Consider the following 11,859-nt stretch of genomic DNA (forward strand, 5'->3'; position numbering starts at 1 on the left):
TTGAAGTTACAATGTTTGCTAGACTAAATTGGGAAGGAAGAGGAAATGAATATTGTTTTCTATGGATTAGCAAATTCGAGTCTCTCTTGCTTAATAGATGATCAACTCTGGAAGAATTTTACTGTTCTGTGGAAAGCTTGCAGCTCTGAAAACAACACTGGAGAAACAAGATCTACTGTTAAATTATGAGGTTAAAAGATGCTTTGGTACAGTAAGGTCATTCTCAGTAGAACTCAAATAGCCTTTGTGAACAAAGTAACCACAACATGTTGTTCCTTGACGACAATGTTGGAAGTGTCAGTACACTGTTTCGATAAGCTTTTGTGGCACTGAGGCAGCTGAAACTTTGAAGGGTGAAGAAATCCATAAACAGAAGCAAGACATGAGTAATTGCAAACAAGCACTTCTAATGCTTTTGTTATTTGAACATGACAGTTAACAATATTGTAAATATTCTTTTCAGAGAACTGAAACAAAATTAATTCGTCACAGACAAGGTCCATCAGAAAGTTCTTACTTAAAAAGCCAGTATTTAACTTCAGACCACCAGTCTAGACAGCACATTTTCAATCTCTTATTTTAATGCCTATAGTATGTGATAATTCAAAAGAATAATCTCCAACTGTAGTAAGGTTTGACATGTGAGTACGTTAGTAAACTACAAAATCATTAAAAAACTAGTAAAACTAATGCCCAGGCATTTTAAAAAGCAATGTTAAAAACGTGGGTTTTATTGCCAAGTAACTAAATAAAGCAGTAACATTAGGGAGATCTGTCAAATAAAAACACAAGGCTGATTTAAGTTTAAAAACTTGTATCGTTCGGCTTTACTAGAGCTGTGTGGTTCTAAGATCATTCATGAAAACATTTTTATTGGACTTGAATTGCTCTTTGTTATTTAATGTAAACAATAGAAATCAAGTAGATGAAAATCAATAAAACATCAAGATTACTCAGAAAGGTCAAGTTGTTCCAAGGAAAAACGCTTTAATCTTAGGCTGGTGAGAATTTTTGAAATAAATTCCATAAAAGAATGATCAATGTATACTAAATTCAGTCACTTAAGACACATTTCAACGTGCCTGCCTGCAGCTCTAACAAAATCAATTAGAGATTTACGTTTTCCACTTTGGAGACTGAAAGTGCTGCAGTAAAATAGGAAGAAAGTAAACCACAGGGAAGTAAAGTGATTTAAGGAACCACAGAAAACTCCCCGCCACCAAAAGCAGTGTGCTATGCTACTATCTTTTGACTTATTTCCATCACATAGGAGACTAACAGAAACTGGAACCTACCCATTTGTGCCTAAAGGCCAAAAAATCGGCTTTAAATCAGCGCATTAGAAGTCAGCCACAGTTTATCAGAAACCAGTTGTCATCCTTCAGGAATTTCTGTAGCTCTATCAAAATTTCAGATTAAAGTAAAAAAAAAAAAAATATAAAGAAAATTAGATTGCAGAACAAGCACGCTCAGCAGTTGCCTGAATCTTTGCTCCATCCAAGCCAACTGAGCGCTTTTCTCTGCAGCTTCAGAGTTCCTTCTGGTCTTCCCGTATATGTAAAGAAATTTTACCTTTTTTCCCACTACATTTTCCACACTGCACTATCATCAAAAGCATTTTAAAACCCAATGCCACTATGACTTAACTATTTCACACAAAGCTGAGGGTACACATGCTGAGTAATAATCATAAACCAGTAAACAGCTGACATTCGTTAACTATTCCTAAAGTAAAATAGCTTAAAATCTGCTTAACATTTTTCATCCCCTACAGCCATTTCAAACAAAAAACGGGGTCTACTAACTTACACTTTCCTACTATCAACAGTCACAGTTTATAAAGCTGATGCCAAAAAATGGCTTCTCATAGACCTTATATGGTATTCCCTAAAACTAACACCAGATACATGTTTAAGCCACCCACTGACACCAACATTTATAGTTAGAAGAGCTGTTGTGCCTAGTGGTGTTCCCTAGTAGTATTAAGGAGCCTGCTTTCCACTTAATATTTGCTCTTTCTTCCACAGTCCTACAGTCTGCATAATGAAGGAACACCAATTTGGGGTTTCTAAGACCTTACCAGTTGATATTAATCGGATGGTCGAAAAAGTCCCTGCTTGCCAGGGGTTTGAAGTCCTCTTAGGATTTTTTTCCACTTGTACATAAAATGCTTCAGAACGTCACGGGCAATAAAATTTTAATTTTGGCATTTCAATTTCTTACTGTTTTATCCTGGAAAATTATTTCCACACAAATTGAATTATATTTCTGTGGATCTAAGTCTATAATATAGAACCAACAAAGGAAATAAGCGTTCCCTTGTACTAAGGGAACATACAATAAATACAAGAATTTCCATTTTTGCTTTGATGTAGACAAAGATGTACTCTTCCCTGACTTTATTTAAGCACCTTTCTGCTGAGATCTAAACAGCAAGAATTTAGAGACTCCAAATAGCCACTGCTAATAGGTCTGCTTTTCTTACACTGTCTCACAAACTCTAAATGTAATAGCTAGAGACACTTATACATGAATGCAAAAGCTCTCAGAAAAAAAAAAAAAAAAAAAAAAAAGTATTCTTGCCAATAAACTTCAATAAAGTGTAACAGTAAAATAAGAAGTACTGCTTCTTAGTTACAATCTTCACTGAACTATGCATCTCACTATAAATGAGTAATACGTACCTTTTACATTTATTTTATGTTAGGTCAGTAAACAAGGAATGCTTTTAGGACCATGGCTTAAAGTCACTCTTACAGTTCCTAAGAAAAAGGAATTTTGCCTTTCATTCTCCAGTTCTCTATATTATCCAAACACTTGATGCTTTGATCCATGTTTTGCATTAACTTACTCAGAAAACCACAGGTAAGCTGCCCTGCTTTTGTATTGTTTTCTTCAGGGGAAAAAAAGGCTTTTACTTTTAAGTTTCCACTTAAACGATATCTCAATATCACTAATTTCATTCTTACTACTTTATCAAATATTCCGTAATATAGAGACTGCTGACACCTTCTGGCCACTTCACATTCTGACCAAAAATCAACGGGATTTCCATGAAATCTTTCATGTGCTTCCAACCCCTCAGAATCACATGAAGACTTAGGCTACGCCTATACTGCCATATGACAGTTGCTTAAAGGCATTTGGTTTCCCTTTCACTCACATGCTCCCACCCAGCCTCTGCCTTTCACAGAACCATTCAGAACAGAGACCGTGTACTCTGAGTGCTACAACCACATTCAGAAATCACACAGACCTCAAGATTTTGGCTGAGTTTATCTTTTCATTTTCACTCTAGGTAAATCATATCCAAGGAATCACTGCATGGAATCTCATGGTACGTTCAGGGTCGGTGCTGAACACCACAGGTAGCGGCACAGGTAACTGTTTTATTGAATTAAACAGCTGAAGCCGGGATGACCTACCTGCAGGCTCTGTTTCATTTTCTTTGGCTCACTTTCTGACTCCAGCTCTCCCTTTGGGGCCGTGCGCTGCTTTAGCTTTTTCCTTTTTTCCTCCTTCATTTCTTTGCTTTGCGTGTTCTTTTTTGCCATTCTGGAACAGAACGCTATGCAATTAGAAGCTGCCAAAGTGCAATTAGAACCCTTTTTATTTTAATTAATTATTTTAAATGCCACTACAGAAGTGCAATTAGAATCCTTTTATTTATTTTAAATAACTTTAATTTATTATAAATGCCAGAGAAGCATATACTGACAGGCTACCCTACAACCACAGCATCTGAAGAGGTACATCTGACTGAAAACACTGCTAGCACCGAACCTGGACCAGCCCGGCTGACTTTCCCCGTTCTCCTCAGGATCTCGCTCCGGCTGCGCTCCCCCCGGGACCCCACAGCCTCGGGGCCGCCCGCTCCCGAAGCCGGCACGGCCACGCGGCCCCGGCTCTGCCTGCCGGCGGCCGTTACTCTGCCTTTTACACCGGCACGAGGGCGTGGAGATCCCAAGGGATCCCCAAAGATCCCAAAGGCTACCAACGGATCCCCCTCAGCCCCCCCCGGCCCGGCCGCCCCTCAGCAGCCACGCGCGAGCGGGGTGCACGCGGCCCGCTCACGCACCTCACACTCACGCTCCCCGCCGCAGCCCGCCCCCTCCCTGCTATTGGCTGTAGCAAAGGCAGCGGGCGCGTCCGGTTGGCGCTCGGAGCTGCCAATCCGTTAACTAACCAATAGGAAGGCGAGGTGTGGTGTTGAGCGCCCGCTCGGAGGGAGCGTGCTGAGGGCGGGCCCGGCCGGCTTTTTTTGTGTGACGTCAGCTCCGCGCGCCGGGGCCTCAGCGCTCGCCCCGCCCACCGTTGCCATGGTGACCGTTGCCAGGGTGATGGCCGCCGGACCTGAGGCCCACCGAGGCCTGCAGGCCCCGCGCAGCCCTCCCGCCCCGGCCACCCCCGGTGTCCCCCAGACAACCCAGCGCTGCCACCCACTCGTGGGCTAGCACAGGGGTTCTTGGCTCCCCAGGGACCAGTATCACCCACTTCAGTCAGCAGATCATAAGTGTTGTGCGGCTGGAGCAGCCCAGTGGGGCTCTGAGGGCAGGGAGCCGCTGAGGTGTGGGTGGGTGACAAACATCGCCTAGCACACAGGTTCCTGGAAATGTACCGGCTTCCATTTGCTATAAATACTTACCTTGTGCACAAACATCTCCCCAGTGATTTAAGGGCAGGAATATTTACTGAAAACAAATGAGTCACCAGAACATTTTTAAGTGACAGCCTGACGCAGGGTTTTCAGCTTCCAACTGCTTTGACCCCAGTAGCTAAGGTGCTGGTTGTGGCAGCAATAGCTCAATATATTACACATACCCACATGAAGAGGTAAACCTTTGTACCTCTTTCTCCTGACCAGACTGGGGTCACAACTATTGCTGCTTCCACTTACCTGCTCCCCACACTATGGGGTACCTATCACAGTGCTGTCAGGACCCGCTGCTGCTCCCCCTGCAAACTCTTCCCACAGCAGGGTACAAAGCAGAGTTTGGAAACATGTCCAGTTGTATACTATACAGAAAAATTATAAAAGTCCCATAACTAGTGCTGTCTTAGGAATGAGTTACAGCATTAGAGCACACAAGATAATCACTAGGTGGTGGTATCTAAAATTAGAGCCATAATTTAGGCTTTTGTTACAATGTGAATGGGGAAAGCATGTTTTCTGTTTAGAGTGCCTAGAATAACAATCGTTTTATTACACATCCTATTGTGACACCCTGTGGTTAAACACAGTATTACAAATATTGCTAGATCACTATTTAGACCACAGGATTGCATAAAACAAGGTTAAATGGAACTAGCAGTGGTAATTTGTACCTGTCAGCTTTAGACATTCAGTTTGGCCAACTATAACCTTCCATATAGCTTTAACCATTCTCCAAAAAACATGGCAGTGGATGAGAAAAAATCACATTAGACAATAGGGAGTAGTGCACTTTTTTTTTGTTGTTCTGCATTTGCTAGAAATTTTATTATCTTCCCCCTTTCTGATAAAAGATCTACAAGTCAATATGCTGGCCATCTGTGTTATTCCTGTAAGGGACCATAAATCTGCATTTCTTCAGGGAGCATTCATAATCTAAGAATTAAGCCTCTTCAAACAGAAACGAGAAGCACACACCATTTGCACAATTGCAGTAAGCCCCAAGGTTGTATAAACCATACGCGTTAACTGCAATCATGCTCACATCTCTTGCAGTATTAAAGATTATTTTTTCCAGGCAGGTCAAAGAACACAGCATTCTCAGCTACACAAACTGCTATTCCTCCCACCTCAAGAAAATGGGGTTGGGAACTCAACTGCAGGTGATTCAATAGACTGCAATTACCCATCCATTAGTCCTAAACCAATACTCCAGCCTACGAGCCCCAGCATGCAGAGGAATGGTTCCAATGACACATGAAATTGAGGTCTTGGCCCCCTGACATCATCAGTAAGCTTTGGCATTTTTCTCACAATTAGTTGGATGAGAGGTCTACTTAGATCACAGCTGGGGAATTAGCATTGTTCATTAACTGCACGCTTCCATTTCCTCAAGCTACAGTACTTTGGGCCCCAAACTAAGTAGCTGGATGTTCACGCAGTTCAAAGAGCTGAGCCTTCAGGTAAGATTGCTGGTGAAGACAATAGACATAAAAATGTGTTTTTGTTTAAGCCTTTCAGGAAAGGAGCAAGAGTAGGCTCCTTTGACAGTGCTGTATTTTGGCCTTATTATGTGGGACAAGGAACAGTTAATAGCTTGTTTTCCTTTTTGCCCCAACTGCGAGAAAAATACCAATACAAGTCTAGATTTCTACCTTGGGGGCAATAAATTATGAAGAATTACGCTGTGCATGCCTCTGTGAGCACTATCCCTACAGTGAATTGCTTAGGGAGGGCCTAGAAGGACAGGGTATGGCTTTATAAATCAGTACTTCCAACAACATTCAGAAACCAAGAGACACCATAGAAAACTGACTTCACATTGGTATGTTGTCGTCAAGCACAATGCTGCATTGTGCCAGATCATTTCCAAAAGAATTGAGAGCTATGACATTAACATGTATTTCAGTCTTTCACCTTATGAGACTCAGTTTAGCCTTGCACGACCTAAGTAAAACAAGCACTGTTTCACCCTAATTTTAGTTTTCTAAAACCACCCCCCAGTTTCCTCCAAGCATTTTTCATAGTAGGGTGATGGTTGGACCAGATAATCTTGAAGGTCTTTTCCAATCTTAGTAATTCTATGGTTGTATTACAGCTCTTATTCTAAATATAGAAACAAAAAGTTGGCTTAGAAAGGGTAACAGTTTATTAAATCCATAAGAGATTATACACAAAAATAAGTTACTTGCATAGAAAAAGTTTAAAGAGCTTCAGACAAGATCAACTGAAGTAGGCAGATGCTTGATCCAGTGTGAAGAGCTTCTATCATCTGCATCTGAAAGACAGAAGAGTAAACTGTAAGAGTCATTCAATTACAACTTGCAGTCAAAGGGAGATAAACCATGGCTGGGAAGGACTTGGGTCATTCAGATTTGCTGTGCTTTCTCAGCATTACACTGAAGCACCAGTCTTCCAAAACTTGACCAAAGGCCTCGTTCTGGGCAGGTGGGAGACCAACCTGCTGGTACAATAAACAACTTAATGCCCTAATGCTTGTGTCTACATAGCCATTTTAATCCTCACAGTGCGGAGAAATAAAGATTCGCTTGTGCTGTCAGAAAGCTCTCTGCTATATTCCCAACACTGATCAAAGGTCAACTACAAAGCCTAGAGCAGTTAGATGTATGACAGCAGCACTACCATGCTGTGTTGACATAAGACTATTTTAAACCATCTCATCTTGTTCCACAGCTTATACCTGTTGTGCTGACGGTTCCCATTAGATGGCACTGCAATTGCTTCTGTTGACTTGAAGGCAGTTTGAGATGCTCTCATCAGAGCTGCATACCTACAAAGAAATATAACCAGGCTAAGCACCACTTAAGCATGCTTCCAGTAGTCTCACTCTTCCATCCAGTTTAATTATCCACATCTGGCACAAGTCTTACATTCCTACTGCACAGAGCAAGGAAGGTATGTCTGCCTGCAAGAGATGTTTTATTAAAGTTAAGCTTAAAATCAATACCTTGCCGCAGTTTATTCTTGGTTAATTCAAGGCTCTAAGTAGGGTTCTAGTATTTAGATCAAGACATTAGAAGGTACTTGGGTTGGCAAGCACCTGTTCTCGGGGCTTTTTTTTTTATTATTATTTTCAAAGAGCATACTATCAAGTTAGGTAAGGTGGGAAGAATTTTAGGAAAGCATTTGACAAGAAGCTTTTTTCCCCCCCTTGGCTCAGGCTTTCAGAAGTTAGGTACAAGGTTCAGGAACTTTTTTATTGAAGTGACCAGTAGTCTACAGAATTTCTTATTTGTCTGAGCTTCCCACCAAGCCCTGAAGCTTCAGCTTAATCTCAAAGTACCACAGCTACAGCTTACCCAGCCTTGGAGATGGGGTGGCTGCTCCCTTTACAGTCATGGTCCAGAGGATGCCGATGCTTTATGCAGAAGTTCCCATTGCACTGTTCACAAACTACCTTCATCATCTCTTTTCTTTTGCATCCTGGCTTTAAGCATTTGTTTGTGAAGATCTAGATAACAGAGAAAACTACATTAGCAATAGTTGGTTGCTTTCTGAGATCAGCTTCCAAGTAGCAACCAGGCTGAAGCATGAATGCTCAAGTGCTCTTAGAACAAAAAAAGAAACAGAATAAGCTTCTACACATTGTGCTGTCAGAAAACCAAGCTTCACAAGAATTAGGCAAGTAGCTTAGATTTCAACAAGTTTTCTCACCTTCTCCTTTTGCTGTGCCGGATTGTATTTGCAGTCCTTATCCATGTGGGCTCCAACCACAACATCTGGTATTTCCCCCTTCTGTACTGGAATGGGTGCGTTACAGAGTGGACACACCGGAACCTGCACATTCTAAGAACGCACCACACAGATTAGAAGTCTGACCCGATTATTGTTCTGTCCTTCTCCTTTTCTTAACCATGCCTAATGGTGGTATATTTATAAGTGCTTTATGTTCCACTCATTTACTAATGCTCTTAAAGATGTCCTTCCAGAAGGTAACTGCAGATTTGTAACCAAAAAGCCAGAAGTGCTATGCCAAGTAAGTGTGTACCAACATATACAATAAATTCACTTTAGATGCGATTCTAGGCTTCCTGAAAGTGTAGTCATGAACACTACACAGCCCAAGTATGAGCTAGAGATTAACATTCAGCCCCACTTTTCCTATTTATCCTGCAGTTATCCTGCCTTGCAGCTCAAAAGAATATGGGCTGTAGAAAGTTCTGGGCCCCACTACGCTAAAGCATAAGGCACCTCTCTTTAGAAAGGGGCAGAATAAGTGAAAGAGACTAGAATCCAGCAGTAGTAAACTCAGAAGTGTTGTCCCATTGCAGCTGAAGTTCAGCTCTATCAGTAGCTTATCTTGTGGTTCTCCCACCTGTTTTTATTGAAACCACAGGTCAAGTTTCAGAGCAGCCTTGCTGCATGACTTAGCAATTCTGCAGTGTCAATTACTGACTCATGTACAGGAACTTACTTTTTTGTAGGCAGAGCCACACTTGTGGTCATCGTAACGGATATGGTCTTTGCAGAAGACTTCCCCACACGCATCACATTTCAGAGGAAGGAAGTCTGGGTAAGGAATGAAAAGAGAAAACAGATTTGTATACAGCAGAGCTAACAGCTTTACAGCACGCTTACTGAAGACAAATAAATCCTAAAGCAAATCATCATTTTGGTATAGTCACAACCCAGGTAACTCTAGGAAGAGCATGCTATTTTTCATAAGCACAAAGACAAAAGTTAAGATTGAAAACTTTCCCCCCCCATGCTAGGCTAACACAAACCATCAGTACCCCAGGAGCTCCTAAAACACAAACTTTTCAAAAGGCATTAGCCAGAAGCTTGGGGTTGAAGAACAAAACCAAAATCCTGTCTCAAAAGACTTTTCCCTTCAAACACAAAAGCTCCTTAGGCTTATCAACAACACCCCAGCACGAAATGCTACAGCCTTAGCTATCACTCTTCCACGGGATGGATTTAGGAGGTGTTAAAGCCCTAATATCTGGCACTAACCAGCGTACCCCAATACGGACCAACCCCCCGTGTCTCACCCAGCCTCCTGCAGGCTCTCTCGGCGCAGTGCCGCCCCAGTCCCGGCAGCTCCATGGCCGCCCACCCGCTGCCGGCCCCGCCGCCTTTATCCCCTCCTGCTGACTCAGCCCCCGCCCGCTGCTGAGTCACGCTCCCGCCCGCCCCGGCCCCCGACGATGACGTCACGGAGGGGAGAGCCAATGGGATCCCCGGGCCGCCGGCGCCGGCTGCTGCGCGCGCTAGGCGGGCGGCCAATCGGAGGGCGGGGGTGGGGTTGTGCTGAGCCATGGGGAGGTGTGATGGGGCGGGGCTGGGATTGGGGATTGAGATTGAGATTGGGGATTGGGGATAGGGATAGGGATTGAGATTGAGATTGAGATTGGGGATAGGGATAGGGATAGGGATAAGAGTTGGGATTGAGATAGGGATTAGGGATAGGGAAGGGGATTAGAGATTAGGATTGGGGAGAGGGATGAGAGTTGGGATGGGGATTAGGGATGGGCATTGGCAATAGAGATTGGGGATGGGGATTTGGGATAGGGACAGGGATTAGGGATGGAGATTGGGGATAGGGATGGGGATGAGGGTTGTGATTGGGACAGGGGATAGGGATGGGCATTGGGGATGGGGATAGGGGTGAGGGTTGGGTTTGGGATTGAGATTGAGATTGGGGCTGGGGCTGGGGTTGGGGCTGGGGTTGGGGTTGGGTTCAGTGCTGGCAAGGGGAAGGGGTGATTTTGTCCCAGCAGGCTGATGCTCAGGACCCTGCTGTAGGATTTCAGCACACACCAACTGGTTTGGGTGGACGAGCATTGGCTGCAGCAGGGGTTTGCATGAGTCAGCTGATAACAAGTGCCTCAGCTGGTCTCTGCTCCAAAACGGTCACCTCACTTCAAGGAAAGCTGATCTGGCAGGCAGTGGGAGACCGAGGTGTGGTTTAGAAATGCTGACCTTTCCCCTACCCATTGGCTGTGTGTAATAATGTTTACCTCATCAGCGGAGGAGGGACTATTGACTTAATGACACTCGTGACCAGGTTGAGAAATGACGGCATGTTGTCCCGTCTCTGCTCTCCCCAGAGAACACGTGGCTGTCGCGTATACACGGCTCAGATGTGGAGTGGAGCTGGGAGATGGATGAGGGGCTCTAGGAAGGTGTGTGGTGATGGATTGAAACAGCCAAAATGTGCTGTCAGAGCCCAGGAACAGGGTGTGCCACTCATCCGTCCTCCACATTGCCATGACATGTGGGGTTTGTGGAGAGGTTGTGGCTCAGGTGGCAGTGCTGGAGCAAGGGGCTGAGTCCTGTCCCTGTGCCTGGCATGGCTACAGGAGCACAGATGTGGGAGCCTGACAGGAGGAGACCTCAAGTCATTAAACTCAAGCATCCCTTGAACACTTGACTACTTCATGTAATTCCCTTCAGGAACAAACCAAACCTAGTGTTAGCTCGTTATTCCCGTCAGAAGGCTGTCCTACCTCACTGATCTCATGACAAAAACACATCTTCCAACTTTCCATTTTAAAAGTTTCCCTGGCCATCGGCAGTGCTGTCCTTGACTTTATGTAGTTTCTTCTCTCCACACCCCATCTAGGTAAACAGCACTTGAAAAAATATCCAAATACAAACAACAACGGGAAGTCCAGCCATGCAAGGAACTTCAAGCCCTTTGCTCCACTAAACTTTTATACATCAGCACCGTTACACTGTTATAGAATATTCCAGAACTTGGGAAGCACAAAGAAAATCACATGCCCTACTGAGGTCAGTCTGTTTTTTCCCATACAAAGCACCTGTCCAGTTCCTAAGAGGACTGTGACCCCAGTAATCTCCTAAAGCAGCGGGGTGAGCTAGGCAGGAGGAAGAGGAAGGTGTCTGTGCTGCTGGTGGGCTCACGGTGCTCTGCAGCTGGGGGAACCGCTGCTGAAGGGATCACATTTTGTGGTGGGGAAGGAGGAGTCCGTACGGATAACAACAGAAACAGCTCTGCACAGATTAGTTACTCCTAAGGAAGACTGCAAATCCCAAGTCCAGAAACCCATACAGCACAGGCAGCCATCTTAATGGAAACGAGGATTAAAAATTAGCTGAGGTTTTTAGTGATATTTTTAGAAGTTTGCTCGTGAAGGTTAGGCTGCTGAGAACAGGAGGAACGTGCCCAAGGCCGCACTACTCAGGAAGGGATCACACAGAGCAGCGTGTGGGTAGAGGCTGGC

General features: G+C 44.0%; 2 protein-coding genes across 5 annotated transcripts in view; both read right to left on the reverse strand.

The window, feature by feature from the left end:
* CHLSN (cholesin) overlaps positions 1-4,092 on the reverse strand; it is a 128,384-nt gene extending 124,292 nt beyond the window's left edge. The window contains exons 1-2 of one of the 2 annotated variants that reach the window (XM_082772048.1): positions 4,079-4,092; positions 3,426-3,555 (exon numbers count right to left, since the gene is read on the reverse strand). In XM_082772048.1, the coding sequence (XP_082628174.1) occupies positions 3,426-3,554 (129 nt within the window). In that variant the 5' untranslated portion in view covers position 3,555; positions 4,079-4,092. Of the gene's footprint in view, positions 1-3,425; positions 3,556-3,783; positions 3,973-4,078 lie in introns of those variants that run through there. The other variant, XM_082772047.1, reaches the window with a different exon arrangement.
* Positions 4,093-6,777: 2,685 nt separating this feature from the next.
* Positions 6,778-9,764, reverse strand: ZFAND2A (zinc finger AN1-type containing 2A). Of its 3 annotated transcripts, none has more exons than XR_014318570.1 (7): positions 9,664-9,764; positions 9,087-9,181; positions 8,327-8,458; positions 7,972-8,123; positions 7,543-7,577; positions 7,353-7,442; positions 6,778-6,929 (listed from the first exon to the last, which is right to left on the reverse strand). XR_014318570.1 is itself a non-coding variant. In XM_082772871.1 (6 exons), the coding sequence occupies exons 1-6, from the start codon at positions 9,716-9,718 to the stop codon at positions 6,920-6,922; spliced, it is 534 nt and encodes a 177-aa protein (XP_082628997.1). In that variant the 5' UTR covers positions 9,719-9,764; the 3' UTR covers positions 6,778-6,919. The 3 variants fall into 3 exon arrangements, 1 of the variants encoding a protein (XP_082628997.1); XR_014318571.1 differs by having other exon boundaries at positions 7,353-7,463; XM_082772871.1 differs by lacking the exon at positions 7,543-7,577.
* Positions 9,765-11,859: the final 2,095 nt, after the last annotated feature.

The sequence above is a fragment of the Aythya marila genome (genome assembly GCF_965140915.1).
Source record: "Aythya marila genome assembly, chromosome: 15".
In the NCBI taxonomy this organism is placed as follows: Eukaryota; Metazoa; Chordata; class Aves; order Anseriformes; family Anatidae; genus Aythya; species Aythya marila.